This window comes from Pempheris klunzingeri, chromosome 9, assembly GCF_042242105.1.
Source record: "Pempheris klunzingeri isolate RE-2024b chromosome 9, fPemKlu1.hap1, whole genome shotgun sequence".
NCBI classification, from domain to species: domain Eukaryota; kingdom Metazoa; phylum Chordata; class Actinopteri; order Acropomatiformes; family Pempheridae; genus Pempheris; species Pempheris klunzingeri.
In genome coordinates this window covers 17,260,239-17,275,407 of record NC_092020.1, presented here as the reverse complement: position 1 = coordinate 17,275,407, position 15,169 = coordinate 17,260,239, and the positions used below count along the sequence as shown (strand labels likewise).

Below are 15,169 nucleotides of genomic sequence, written 5' to 3'. Positions count from 1 at the left end.
GTAATCTCTCAGACTGATTTGGGAGTTGGATTTTTATTTGACCGTGTTATTTATTTTGGATACTAACTGTCAAGAAATGTGGTGGTACAAGAGTAATTAGCATGCTACACAACTTTCAACTGTTATACTGAATACAAAACTCAAGGTTTGCTAAACAGGAAAAACAATTTTATATTTACACCCACAACCTTGTGATTAGAATTCTTACCCACCACTACCACCAGTGTTGAGTTGGTAGCAGTTCAGTGTCATCCTCAAGGACACACTGATGTTGATTGGTACCTCAGCTGTTGCAGCAGGAATCTGTGTATTCACATTCATAACAAAGGTTGGTCGCTGTAATGCTGGTCTGCATATTTTATCTCCTGTGGATCCTTTGCTCACAGCTAATCCAGGAAATGAAAAGGTCTACAATATTTATCATGACGATACCTGTCTCAGTTTAGACTATCTCGTCATGTGTGCCCTGGTGAGACTGGCTGTTTTTCAATCTTGAAACTCTTGTCTGTGATGCCAGATTATTCTGTATGTTAAGTAAGTCCTGTGTGACATAACACATACACACACACACACAGCGTCTACATATGCGTCCCTGACACCGTGAGAAAGAAATTATTGCCCTGCCCTGGACTACCACTGGTGGTCATGTTGGTCTTTTAATGGGATTCATTAACTATAAAAATATTCAATATTTCCAGCCTTTTCCTTTAACCATGTGAACTATATGTCAAAAATCTAATGTCTAATACCAACCCTTACCCTTACTAAACTTAACCATCAAACTAACTCTAAATGACCTTGAAAACTGCCCTATGTTATAAGAATAATGTGTAGATACTATGCGTAATCTTAGGTACTACTCGTAATGTTGAACCCACAGATAATGTTCGTCAGACTCAGCTCAACGGCCCGTTTTAGCATCTTCCAGATCATTGTTTTGGGTTTCTGTGCTGCAGTTTTACTGTTTAGTTTTACATTCACTGCTCACATCAACATTGTTTCTGTATGCATCAGGCAGCTGGTGGAAAAGCCCACAGAACAGCATTGCCTTGTTGGCTTACATGGTACAGCACATACCATTAAGGCTTTGTCATTACTACAGCGGCCTGGATTTGAATCTGGCATGTGGCCCCCTCTGTCTCACCTCTGTGTTTCCTGTCAGTCTTAAGCTGTCCTATACAAAAAAGCTTTAAAATGCAAAAATGCAGAATGCAGAAAGACAAAGTTAGCAGCCAGCTGGTCAATATAGTGGAGCATTTAGCAGTTAGAGCCAGATATTTGCCTCAGGAAATTATGGAGACCAACACAGAGCTAAAAGAGCGTGAATCTTGGACTTTGCCAGTTGGCCAGAAACCCGGCTTTAAGTGACAGTAAATGTAGCAAAATAGCTGCTGGATTTGTAAATTCACAATTGTTTGATAGCAAATTTGCAACTTTATACAGTGATAATATGTCAGTGTTGTGTTAACAGCTTGTTGCTCTGGCCCAAAGTGGCCAAACAATCAATTACTGTTGGCGTAAGGTCTCAAATGAATCTTCATAAAAACAGAAGGACCAAAAGAGAATACAGGTAGAGTGTCTGCCTCTTTCCTCTTTTGGTCCTTTCTTCACTGCATTCCTGGACACACACGCACACACATGCACATGCACACATACACACACACGCACGCACACACACACACACACACATCCCTGGCATCTCCTAATCTAATACAGCAGAACTGGGCTCATAAATGGCACTTAAATTGATATCATGTTTCTACTGGAGAATAGCTTCAGTCAGCCTCCCATGCTAGCAAACCTTTAGCCCGGCCTCCCTACATCTTAGCAGGGTGAGAGTTGCTTTTGGCAGCACCCGCCATGTGACGACGATTCCATTATAGCACAGGCAGCGGTTATTTGTCTCACCTTCTGTGTATGTGATGGCAGTAACAGTGATGGGTGAGTGTACTGTGAGATGTGTGTGTGTGGTTCTTTGGGCATTGAGTGTATGGGTGTGAGAATTGGAGGTCTGCTGTGCAATTTAAAGCATTTTGAAACTTCTCAGCTAAAGTGTTGTGGTCATCCTTTGACGGATGACCATACTTACGTATCCGAGGCCAGGGTTCACTCTGATATGAGTCAGAAACCTCTCTCCACTCATGCTCGGTGTGTGTGTGTTTTATTTATGTGTGTATTCACGCCCGTTATGGACTGAAAGCCTGTTCTGCAGGGGCCACAGAAAAGCAGTTCCTCTCTGATTCAATTACCACAGCAAGCTGAGCTGTAGGGGCAACAGGAGGCTAGGGGACAGCATGCTCTGCTTCACACAAGTTTCCTGACACAGGGTTGAACAAAGAGGCCTATCAATTCTGAAATGTGCACTTACAAGCTTGATTTCACCTTTCCGTCTTTTTCCCCCTCAAAGTCTCAAAGCTCTTCCCACATGCTTTCCTGCAACCGGCACCTCTGAGATGATACCTAATCCCTTGTGCCAGAACTCATCTGTGTCAAATTCCGTTTTCAGCAAATTGCCTTATGGTTCTTTTGCAGTCGCTAAAGTGACGCGGCTGATGGCGGCTCGCTAAAGGTTCAGGCCAAAAGATAAGGGTTGCACATTTTCTTAGACCCCTTATTTAGCAATGCATATGTTAACCTTTTGTTTTGCAGAACTGCATCATTGTGATCTTTGAGTTTTCCTCTGACTTCACCTATAATTTCATCAGAATATCAGTCCAATTAGATTATTTCCAATGTTCCCTCCCTCGTAGTTGTGAGAAGTGACTCTTGACACTGTTTCTCTTTCTGACTCTTGCTCGTGCTCCCACTCATCATCTCTGATGTGACAGTGCAGGCAAATTGTGATGTGCAGGAATAATGATATTTGAGTGCTGGCTGCTGGTGTGTAATTGAAACACTGGGATGCTTTTGCGCTGCTCCCCACCTTTTTAGTGCCAGCTGTGCCACTGATACAAGAGCAGTGGTTCCCTCAGACATCTTTCATCCTGCTGGCAGGTGGCAAGCAGATAAATTCTCTCTGTTATTTGTTCCTGATTTACTAATAAATCTGCAGCAACGCTGACTTGTAACTCTACCTCACATCTCGCTTTGCATGTGCCACAACATACAGTTTGTCTGCTTGCTTTGCTGTGACTGACAGCATTGTGTGTACTGTATAGTGTCCTTTATTAGGACATGATTTTGTGTTGCATGCCACCCAGGTCTGCATATACTTGTACTTAACAGAACGCAAAGGAAAAGGAAAAGGCAAATGTTAGATCAGACTGATATTAATTCTAACATAAGCTTGTTTAGCTGCTCAGTTTAAATACTTAAAAAGGCAAGGCAGAGGTCGGATGTATGCTTTAATTTTTATATTTTCAAACAGTACGCTTCAGTTTTAATATTAGAAGAGAAAAAAATTGAGGATACGGATTAACTGATGTATTTTACAAAAATGCTCATATTATATCTTAGCTTGGTTTAGCAAATGGTCAATCATAAGAAGATGTTTTCATTTGATTCAATTAGAGATACCTCTTTTATTCCACCACACAATGTCACAATGTGACCTTCCACAATGTCATTTTTAAAAATCTGACCCAGATGTTCAATATCATCTACAGTATTTGGTTGGTGTGTTGGAGAATGTTACAGTTTGCTGAACTAACTTTGTGCGTGTGTGTGTGTTGGTAGGGCACGGCTAGAGGCCTTCTCTGACAACAGCGGGAAGCTGCAGCTCTCTCTTCAGGAGATCATAGAATGGCTGACGGCCAAGGACGAGGAGCTGTCGGAGCAGCTGCCCATAGGAGGCGACGTGGGGGCCGTCCAGCACCAGAGGGAGTTCCACCAGGTAATGTGGACAATAATACCCCTCCAGTGCAAATATTACACATCCAGTACAAACATTGATGGGATACGGTCTTTATTTTGTCCAGGGAGGAATTAAGTTCCATGCTACTTCTACTCACTCAAAATAAAGATACAGATACACATTCATAATAACACACAGACATGTAATCAAGGCTATAGTTGAGGACATAGAAACACACAGATATAAGAACAGAGGTATTGTATTGAATATTGCATGCAACAGACTCCTGCTACAGTACAGAGTGCCCATTTCCACTTTAGATTATAAAGTACATCTGCATTCATATGGGAGCAGTTTGAAAAATGGATTGGGGGTGTGCCCAGGGTCATGTGCTATGATCTGTGTGATGGCTCTGTGATTGAGATGTGAGAGGCCATGGCTGGTGATTATGGAGGCAGTGTTTGTAGTGGGCGGTAAGTGGGTTAATTTGTTGTTGCTGTAGACAGGTGGCATGGTAAAGAAACACATTTAGCGGTGGGGTATTATGGGTTTTATGCTCTTTTCGAACAGCAACAAAAGTTGAGGAACCAAATGGAGAATTTGGAGTTTGAAGAAGAGTTTTGGCAGGCACCTATTAGAGATTTCACAGATATTGATCAACACTGACTTTATTGTCCAGTCTGAGTCAATATTAGATAGTTGAAACTTTCTCCAAGTTCAGCTGTCATTAGATTAACAGAGGTGGTGCTGGGCTCCAGTTCTATCAGTGCAAATACATCTTTTCTGGAAATGAAGGGTTTATTGAATGATGAAATAAACATGATTTTAGACACAACATAATTAAAAATTGGATTCTCTCAGTTCTATTCCTTCAGATTTCCTGTGTTATTTGCTCAGTTTAGTCTTCTTGTCTGCTAATTATATGAGTATCTTTTAGGTGAAAATCCTTCTCATTTTCCTTGCTGTAAAACATAAAAGAGCTCTGATGACTCATCTTGAACTCAGGAGTCTATTCATAAATTCATCCACTCAAACATTCACTTTTGAACAATCCAATCAAATCTGAGGGATTTGATTTAAATCCCTCTCTCAAGTCACATGATGGAAGAAATAGCCACTGCAATAGTTTAACTGTTACTTTGAGGAAGAAAGGAAAGAGATCACACTCGGCTGACTGGACTAAATATGGCTGCAAATAACCATTATTTTTGGTGATTAATCTGTTTAATTACTTTTTGATTGATGAATTAATCCTTTGGTCTATAAAGTATCAAAAAACAGTTAAAAAAAAAATCTCCAAGGACTCCAAAGTGTTATCATCAAAAGTCAAAGTTTCCTGGACCAACAGACCAAAAACCAAAGATATTCAATTTAGTGCAACATAAGACAAGCAAAACTTCTTACATTTGTGAAGCTTGAACCATTAAATGTGTTGCTGAAAATCTGACTTAAAATGAATCACTTATCAAAATAGTTATGATGATCAACTAATTGATTAATCAACTAATTGTTGCAGCTCTAGATTGAATAATAAGACAGTTTTTATTTGATCAGACACTCAGCTGAGCTCAACGGTTTTGTAATTTGCTATCCAGCATTTGGCCATCCTGGTGATTTATTTAACCAGACATGTTGAATCCACTCTTATTCTCGGCTGTGGCCTGAGGATTAGCTGGAGCAGGACAAGGAGCAACACATACACCACACAAACACTCAATCTGCACAGTCCAACTGTGATTTTTTAAAAGCTTCATAACACTTTGTTAAACATTGAGACTACAAACAAGCATTTCTGTCATCTCCAAGGCCTCATTGCACACTGAAGACTAAACACAGAGATTAAATTGGCATGTTTACCCAGTGCTAAGCTGACAGGACTGGTAACCATTGTCACATTTTTTTTCAGTATTAAAGTTAAAGGTTTTAGAAAGCATCAGTTAGAGTTGCTGACAGCAGAGTGAGCCACCTCCTCCTCTTCCTCCTCAGATAATTCCTCCACGGTTCAGTGATTTGAACTGGCCAGTAAATCCCTTCAAGGGCTTGTGCGGATAGAAGGGCACACAAGCTCACAAACCCAGAAACTGAGATCTTATTGATCATCGCACAAATCAGCACTTGTTTATCTATCCAATAAATATTTTCATCATCATACTGAGGGTAGGGAACCAATACTTCCAAATTTAATTTAAATTTGACTCATGCTGCTTGTCACCTGATTTTACAGGACAGTCAGGATCCTGAGTGACAGGAGTTCAGCTGACTACAGACATTTGTGACATTCATCAGGCCTCTTCTATCCCTGTATTCTTCCCCACTCGTGTTTCACCTCATCTGACCAAGAGCAGCTGCTGCAGTCGGGAGCAGTGGCAAAAATCTACAAGCATGTTTTTCATCCTTCCCAGAATATGACAAAATTGTATAAAACTTAATTGATCCCCAAGAGGGAAATTAAGACTGGTACAGTAAGTTGCCAAGAGCTACATTAAAGTTACTGCTGATGTAACAAATAAGATTTTAAGATTTATAAACTATTTTCATGTGATGTATTAATTTGTTTTTGCCACTGTTGCCCGTGTCAGGAGCAAGTTGGACTGAATTGTATGCATCCTTAACAGCTCTCAAATGGGTCTATTCTTATTAGTAATACAAAACATGGTAATAATAGAAAATAAATAATCTTGCAAACATCTGTGGGTATATGTGCAGGATCCCTATACATTGGCTCATATCTCATTAGCCTTGTCTCCTCCAGTTTCTGCTGCATTAGGTGTTTTTTTCTGGTGGGGACGCTCCTTTTCTCTGTAAAGGCTCTACACACCTACACAAGTGCATTCCATTATTTTGGCTGATTAGATCTCTTTTTTAAGTTGGTTTGGGCTTTGAATGGATTCTATACAGTCCAGAGAAGAGGTCTAAACAGCCAATAAATGAATTTGTGTAGGCTATTCACTACAGTGTTAACACACACTGACTGGTAAGACTCTCTGGTCAATAGTAGCATGAGATACTTATATACAGTCGATATGCAAAGTCATTTGCATCAGACTTACTCAATTTATCAAGCTGACAGAATAATTGGCGAGAAGTGTTTTACTGGGCAGATCAAAACGAAATAAATGGCTTTCCTGTGTGTTAAGACATCCACTGGTGGGACAAGAACAACAATCCCAGGATGTCTTAAAGGGAGGAAAGTCTCCACTGAAATCTTTTTAATTGACATGTTATATAGCCCTCTGTACGCCGTGTTGGGGGAGATTCTCATAAAGTTGGCACAGACAGGAATTGCCCAGCAGGCAGTGCCTGTCTTACTGTTGGAGCCATACACATTGTTGGCCTATTCAAAAATAGCTCCAGACAACATAGCAGAATCTGATGCAGTAGCTAAACCATAGCAGATATAATGCTTTTAATTATTGTTTTTGGATAAAACAATATCAGGCTACCATGACGTATAAATCAAGAAAACATTAACGACTCCGATTGATATTGAAATGTATGTGAAGGTGTGTGTGTGTGTGTGTGTGTGTGTGTGTGTGTGTGTGCAGGGTAGAACCATAAAAAATGATGCTCTTTAGATTCTTGCTCCTGTGTGACAGGAATTATCTGGAGAAATGCTACCTGGGATGCTCAGGATGTTCTTTCATTTCTTGCTATATCACCTCAGTTGTGGGTGAAGTATCTTGGGAACTGGGACTGGTGTAGACATGCAGAAACACACACACACACACACACACACACACACACACACACACACACACACACACACACACACACACAGTAACCTACATTTACACACACTTGTAATTGGTTCTGTAAGTACAGCAGAATTTTCCTCTCCACCTTCTTTCCAATTTTCTGTGCTGTCAGTTTGTGCGGTGTCTCTGAAAGGGGACTCATATTGACAATGAGAGGTTTGTGGCGTTTAATCCGACTCCAACTCCCACCTCCACCGGTGAAACGAGCCTCCCAATTAACAGGACAATGAAAACAACAACACTTACAGTAACATTATCTCATCCTTCTTTTGCAATGTGCCCTGCCTGCTTTTCATGTTTTAAAGCCACAGTTCCTGGTCCATCTTTCCACAACTATCCCTCCAACATCCTCCCCTCTCCTCTCCACTCCTCTCCTCTCCTCTTCCTCTCAAATGTTCCATTTTCAGCACAGCATGCCTTTATTATCTGAGATGACTCGGCTTTCGAGCGTCTGGTCGCTCTAAAACTTTTCCGACAAAGCAGAGAGGGAAATTGCATCCGAGTTTTCTATAGAGAATTAAAGCGTTTTAAGAAATGTGAATTATTGATCTTAAGTGGATTTGTGGGATGAGTTCCCTCTCTGCTACATATTTTGTGTGTGTGCGAGTGTGTGTATGCGCCTGCATGTGTATTGGTTTGGGAGCATGCTTACTTTGTGTGTATTTGGGGTGGTAATGGAGTTTGGGTGGGAAGATATGTTCGTGAGGGTCTTGTGTGTGTTTGGGTGCTGGGATAAGTCAGCATTTCAGCAATGGGGAGGATTTTGTGTGTCTGTAGCAGCTGCAGAATCTTTTATGAAAATGAAATGAAAATGTATCCTCCTCTGTGTTGTCAGAAGCGCATTGAGAGGAACCGTCCAGAGGGAGGAGTAAAAGGAATGCCATCAACATGTTTAGATGAAGTCAATGAAGTCATTTCCTCCCTCTGACTTTTTCTCCTCCATGCATAATGTATCTTAATCTGATCTGAAGGCTTCGCTCTTAATGTTCCTTCAACCAAAGATGAAGCCTCTGAGTGTGAAATTTAGCTGGAATTAAAGTTTTAACATGACAGCTGGCTCAGGGAATCCGTGGCTCAGCTCCTCTTTGGGCAGCAAAGCAGCTAAAGAGAGGATGGAGAGAATAGAGAGGATGAAAAGAGGGTAAAGGAAAAGGAGAGGAAGGAAGCGAGGAGTGGCGGGGATCTGAGGTCGTGGGGGGAATTCGTTTGTGATTAGAGAAAGAGTGAGAGAGGAAGAGGAGAAAAGACAGACAGCAGGTTTCCTCCACGACTGCTGCACTGGGAATCTTATCTCATGCCACAGTTCTCCACCGTTACACACTTTTGCATGTTTGCTTGGTGCCAGCTAGTGTTTGCTGGCGTTTCATTGGGGGCTCTGTGTTTAACTCTGCTTGCCGGGTTTTATCAGGCCTGCCGGGCTCTGGGTCTGGGTTCTTTTTAACAGGCACTGAAACACTGTCACTGCTGCACCACACAACGCTGCTAATTCCAGCTAGTAATGTAGATTTTCAGCTGAAATTGTAATCTCTTCATACCGTAAGAGGATTGAGTGTGCTGGCTTCACCTAAATAAATTACTTTGAAGAGAGGGGATATCCCTGGCATTAATTCACACACCTGCAGTGTCTTTTATACATAACAAAGATTAGTGTAGAAGAATGAAAAAGGTTGACACACTGGCTTTCTTCAAGACTCAGGGGAGGCTCTGGGTATCTGCTCAGTGGCTGAATAAAGGCGTGTGGATATGTGTGTGCGTCTTCTTGCACACTGAGCTGTAATTTGCATAAGGAGTGCTGTTGAATGTGGACCAGTGGAGCTGGGCTGTCCAGCTAATTGGCTCTTCTGAGCGTGCAGGTCAGCTGACCAGTACTCCCCGTAGATTTGGTCTCCTATTGTGCCCTGGGCTCCCAGAATAAAATAGTACACGTACTTTTCTGCCAGCATGCTGCATGTGTGTGTCAGTGATTCATATAGATGTATTCAAACAAACCAAGTTTCTCTCATGTATTCTTTTTGGTGTTTCTTGTATGTGTATGGGTTTTCCTCTGGGTGTCACCTTAAAGAAAGCAAAAGTAACATTTGAATAAAGAAATAACACATTGTCCCTCTTACAAATTAAACTTACTTACTTACCAGTAGATTACGGTGGCTAAATTAGCTCATGTTAGCAAACATTTAATAAATATTACTGCGTAACTGACAGTGCCATTTTTTCTAGCTTTTTGAGTCTTCTCTTCTTGTGCTACTGTTTTATCATTTACCGCCATTCTGTAAATGTTGTGGCAACTGTGGCTTTTCTCCTGTTCCAAGTCTTTCTATTGTTTTGTCTTAATGAGGAATCATCCAAAATGTATTTCTCTAAAATGAAAATGTGACAAAGCTCCTCTAAATGTGGTCAGTACAGTGGCTGGTCAGTTGCTTAATGCTGCATTCAGGTGTTCTAATCAACTCACAAAGACTGGAAATATCACCACATTTTATGTGCCAGGTATTGCCACTCAGGTGGTCATTGTTCACTTGTGATAAATCACTTGAACTAGATAAATGAAAATGCCACTGCAACTGTTTGTTCTTGTTAGCGGCCTGAACGTGTTATTTCTACATTCGTTTTTGTCCGATGTTTTTCACATTTTGCCTGCTTTACTTCTTTTTTTTAATCAGTTTGCAGGTGTACTCCTATAAGATGAGACAATGAATGCAATTACAAAATACATGCTACAGTTTTGCCAGTTTCCCATCATGTGTTGAGGTGAAACATTCTAACTTTTTCTGGTAATTGTGGAATTCAGCCCCGTGGTATTTAGTGTAAGTTTGCTTCAGTTGGAGGGGAGCTTCCTGGTGAGAAACCTGGAAATGTTTGACAAAGCAGATCTTCAACTAACTATTATTTTTCTGATTTACTGATTAGTCAATTCAGTCAATTAAGTTAATAAGCCTTTTTCTAGAGCCCAGATTGATGTCTCAAAACCAAAAGATATTAAATTCACAATAAAAAAAAAATAGCAGCAAATCCTCACATTTGAGAAGCTGGAACCTGCTAATGATTGACTTTTTGGCTTGATAAAATAAATGATTTTCTTTGATATTATTGGATAATCAGAATTGTTGTTGCTTACTTACTTACTCTTCGTTTGACTAATAGTTTCAGCACTAGAATGCACCATTTCTTTTGGTCTATGTTAGGCAATGCCGTCCTACAAAACTCATCTTCCTCTGCCACATTGTTGATTGAACGAGGACTTGATTTTGAAAAAATCGTATGTATTTCATTCCCTTCCACTTACAGTTACTCTTCCTTTTCTATTTGTTTTGCGGCAGGCATTCATGGAGGATGTCAAATCTCGCGGGCCGTTCATCTACTCAGTCTTGGAGTCTGCCCAGGCCTTTCTGGCTCAGCATCCCTTCCAGGAGCCAGAGGAGACCCTGACCGATGGAAAAGGTCTGCTCCCTTCATACTCTGAGCCAACTGCTGTGCCAGCCAAAATATCATATTCACGACAACCCTCAGCTAAGCCCCAGAGTTCACTTGGTAGGACCCATGCAGGTGAAATCTTCCATTAGTAGTTATTAACAGTGGTCCATCTTCTGATGTCACACTGAGTTTAGCGAAAGATTCTGGGTCAGTTCCAATTACCTCTAGCTCGCCAGGTTTACAGTACCATTTGCTCAGATCGATAATACACCAAGCTCTGCTTTTTCTCCACAAACACGTCCTCTCTGTAATGTTTAACTCTGGAAACAGGATGCTCACCTGGGAAATACTGAGCAATCTACCTCACTGTGTTCTCCATGTGTCTCCAACTTATTTCGTTGCCTTCATTTTTCTTCCTTTCTTTTCATGGAGTCCTTCTGTTATTCATTGCTCTTCTCATCATCTGACATCTAACCTCTGTTTTCTATGTCTACTTTATTTTCTATGTCCTTTGCCACCTTTATCCATTCACCATTGCATGGCCTTGGCTAATGTCTTCTACCCTCTGCAGAGGTCTCTCCACGTAGGCGTATCTTGAATGTGAGCCGCTCGGTGTGGAAGCAGGCGAACGTGGCCAGTGACCTGTGGGAAAAGTTAACGGCGCGCTGTGTTGATCGTCACAGGTGAGACACGTGTTCTACATTGTGTGTGTGTCTAGCACAGATATGAAAGTTACTTCAAAGATTATGATTTACATTAAATAATAACACATGATGAATATAAATAACACAATTTCATTGGTCAAGATTAAGCCATTGCTTTCTAAGCTGTTTGGTTAGTTAACCATTAGAAAAAGCTAGCTTGAGACCGTATTTATGAGTTGTGAGCAGTTCCACCAAAGACTCCCACAGTCATATAAACACAAGTAAAACAGCTGTCATGAACGTAATGCTACCTTTAGTTCAGAGTTACTGCTCACTTGACTCAGAGGCTGTGCTTTGTGATAACCAGTTAGCTCCATGGATGTATGGATAAACCACTAAACTAAAGAGCCTGTAGCAAATCCACATAGAGAACTGCGGTCCTCTCTTGTTCTTCAGCTCAGTGGTTGTGTATTTCATCAAGTAACAGTCTGTTACTGAGCGTGATTCAAATGTTGGCTGAACTTTTTCTGCCATTCTAGTGCAACTAGTTTGTCAGCTTTAGCCTTGTGGAAGACTCTTTAGGACGACTGGTTAGTGCACTGAGTTCAGGGACAGAGTGCCTGCAGGTAGGCAGGTACATTGGCAGACAGGCAGGTCAGCCGTCTAATCATCTCACTTGGACAGACATTGGATTGTTTTGTTTTTTATGTCAAACTGTCAGGCTGTTCTGAGAATTACAATACATATGACAAAAAGTGTTTCTAAAATAACTTACAGACCTTTAAATTATTGATCCAGGCCCGAAAAGCAAAGATAAGTCCAAAAATTAGTACACATTTGTGTAGCAGAACCTTTTTAGTCTTTTCTTACAACCCCCCCAGATTTATCCTCTGACCTCCTCCAACCCCTAGGTGGGAAACAACTGGACTAAACTGATGATCTGTGTTTGAAATAATTAACCCTCCAGAGTCTTGGGGTAAAATGGCCGTTTTTTTTTACTACTTTTCATTTTACCTTTGTGTTTCCCATTAAAACTGTTTAGCTTGCTTTCTTTGTATTTGTGTCTTTGACGCCGACGGGCGGTCCAAGACTCTGAAGAGTTAAAACCAGTTCCACCTCCACTAGATGCAACTGTGAAATGCTATTCATTCATTGATGCATCAGTATTAACAATCTAATAATGTGAAATGTAATAATACATCAGTTACATGAGCCATTTCTTTTACTTTTGTTTCTTGAGTACATTTTGGTTCTGTACCTCTACTTTAAAAGGTACTGTAGTTAAGTGTGATTTTTGAGCTGTATACTAAAGGACATGTCTGTACTGTAATGAAGCACATCAATGCTAGAGTTGATATTGACATTTCTTACTCAATGCTGTATATAAGCATCACATTTTACATCATCCCTCAACCTTCCAAGCCACTGCTGAGGTAGAATCGACTGGTTGGGACCTATTTTCATTGTGAACTGTAAAACTAGGTTCTTACTAGGTAGAACCTGCCTTCTAAATGACGTCAAAGGGGTTTAGGCCATTGAGAGGGAGGGCGGGGACCGACTAAGAGATCCAGCTCTGGACCACGATCCTCCACCACACTGATGTGTAATCTTTTACTTTTCCTCTCATAAGTTAGGGAGAGGAAAAGTCCTCCAACTTAAAACGGCTACCGGGGAATTCAGCACTTTTAATGTAGTATTTTATCATTGTTGTATTGGTATTTTTACAAGCAAAGGATCTGATTGCTTCCTTCACCACTAGGTTTCTACAGACAGGTTTCACACAGGTTTGGTCCCATGTCAGTAAAAGCTAAAAAAAAATGTAAATATGTAAGATGGTGTGAATAGAGAATGGAAAAGAGTTTTTCAGAGTAGTGATAACACAAGTTTTATAATCACAGTCAGAATTAGCAACATTTTCCCCTCTGACAGCTTTGCAATTCCAGTTTTGGTTATTATTTCTTGATTGAATTAATGATCATAGATCACCAGGGAGTGGAGTAAATTCTACAGCCCATATGCTCATGAAACTTCTCCAAAGTCCATTTTAGCAAATTCTCAAAAATAAAAACAATTTTGAGTGAAGTGGATCATACTTGAATATAAATGTTATGGTATTCCTGACAAGGCTGGAAGAGTGCCTCGTTTATTCATTTATTGTTTAGATTGTTTATTGGTATATTTATTTCCTTCTCTTTTATATACAGTATGTCAATGCTGTTTACAGTCGTTCTCCTTTTTTCTTTTTTTAGATAATGTGGGTACATGTAACTGAAGAGAAAAGTAGGGACACAATGCTACTCACACAGAATAATTACACATTTTACAATTACCATAAACATATTTATCAAGTTTTAGATCATTGGAAATTTAGAGCTTACTTTTCAGAATATTAAAACAATCTTCACAGAAAAGGCTTTCAGATTGTAAGATAATGGTATAGAATAGTTTTCACATAGCCTTACTGAAGTGATAGCCTGTACATTTTTAATGAATCATGTGTTTGACTGCATGCTCTATGGATTTTGATAGATTTTTATGCTATCGTTTTCCAAATTTTAAGGGTGCAGGCAGTTAACTGGAGTGAATTATATTTTCACCAAAATACCCAGACACATGGAGAGGACATTAGAGCGTCTACTCCAGATCCAGGCAGCGATGGAGGAGCTGGCAGTGGCCCTCGAGCAGGCAGAGGGGGTGAGAGATGCCTGGGAGCCTGTCGGAGACCTCTTCATCGACTCTCTGCAGGACCACATAGACGCTACCAAGGTAGATACACACAGACAACCACACTGCCTTATGTACAGACTCTCTTTTTTCTTTATCTCCCTCATACACACACTAGTACACGCAGACACATTATCATGAATCCCAGATATAAATTAGTTTTACCTGTGGAACTCGATTGTCTCCTTTGAGATAATCGCCTCTGATTAACTCTGAAAAAGCACACATTGTGACATTTTGACGCGTTGTAAACAAACATCAAAACAGTGACACCCAGCTTTTTTATCAGAAAAACACAGCAGTGATATGTTACTCATGAATAAGTGAGAGATCTGTATCAGGGCGTGTTGCTTTAAAATGTTTGTTTTGGTTTCCTGCGTATACTTCCCTGTCGGAGTAGCTGTGATCTGACAGATGATGACAAGGACGTGGCACTTCAAACTGACACGGTGAGATGGCAGGGCATACAATCCTCAGCTGAATAGATGTTGTTAAACAAATGACAGGTCATTGGTTTAGTCATTATGGAGTGCCGAGTGCTGCTGCAGTGCGTAATTGTGTGGTGCTATTCATTAGAAGTGAGGGCACTTCACAATAATCATGTCACTGTTTGGACTCCTGTCACAGCCAGCACATGTTCAGCGCGGTCTGTAGGGCAGGCTTGTCAGTTGGCCTCATGTGTACTCCTTCACTCATTTACATTCACACACAGACACATACAAAAGCAGGCACATGCCGCTTGCATGCAAATCGGACACCATCATAAATCTGCATTATGCACACTTGCATACACACTAATAGGGCTGTGCCTAAGGCTAATCGTTAATCATTTGGTCTATAAA

General features: G+C 40.7%; 1 protein-coding gene across 1 annotated transcript in view; it reads left to right on the top strand.

The window, feature by feature from the left end:
* The window catches only part of drp2 (dystrophin related protein 2), a 70,800-nt gene that overhangs the window by 15,553 nt on the left and 40,078 nt on the right, over positions 1-15,169 (top strand). Inside the window, exons 3-6 of the mRNA XM_070836899.1 lie at positions 3,676-3,832; positions 10,866-10,986; positions 11,531-11,642; positions 14,213-14,369. Coding sequence (XP_070693000.1) covers positions 3,676-3,832; positions 10,866-10,986; positions 11,531-11,642; positions 14,213-14,369 — 547 coding nt within the window. The remainder of the gene's footprint in view (positions 1-3,675; positions 3,833-10,865; positions 10,987-11,530; positions 11,643-14,212; positions 14,370-15,169) is intronic.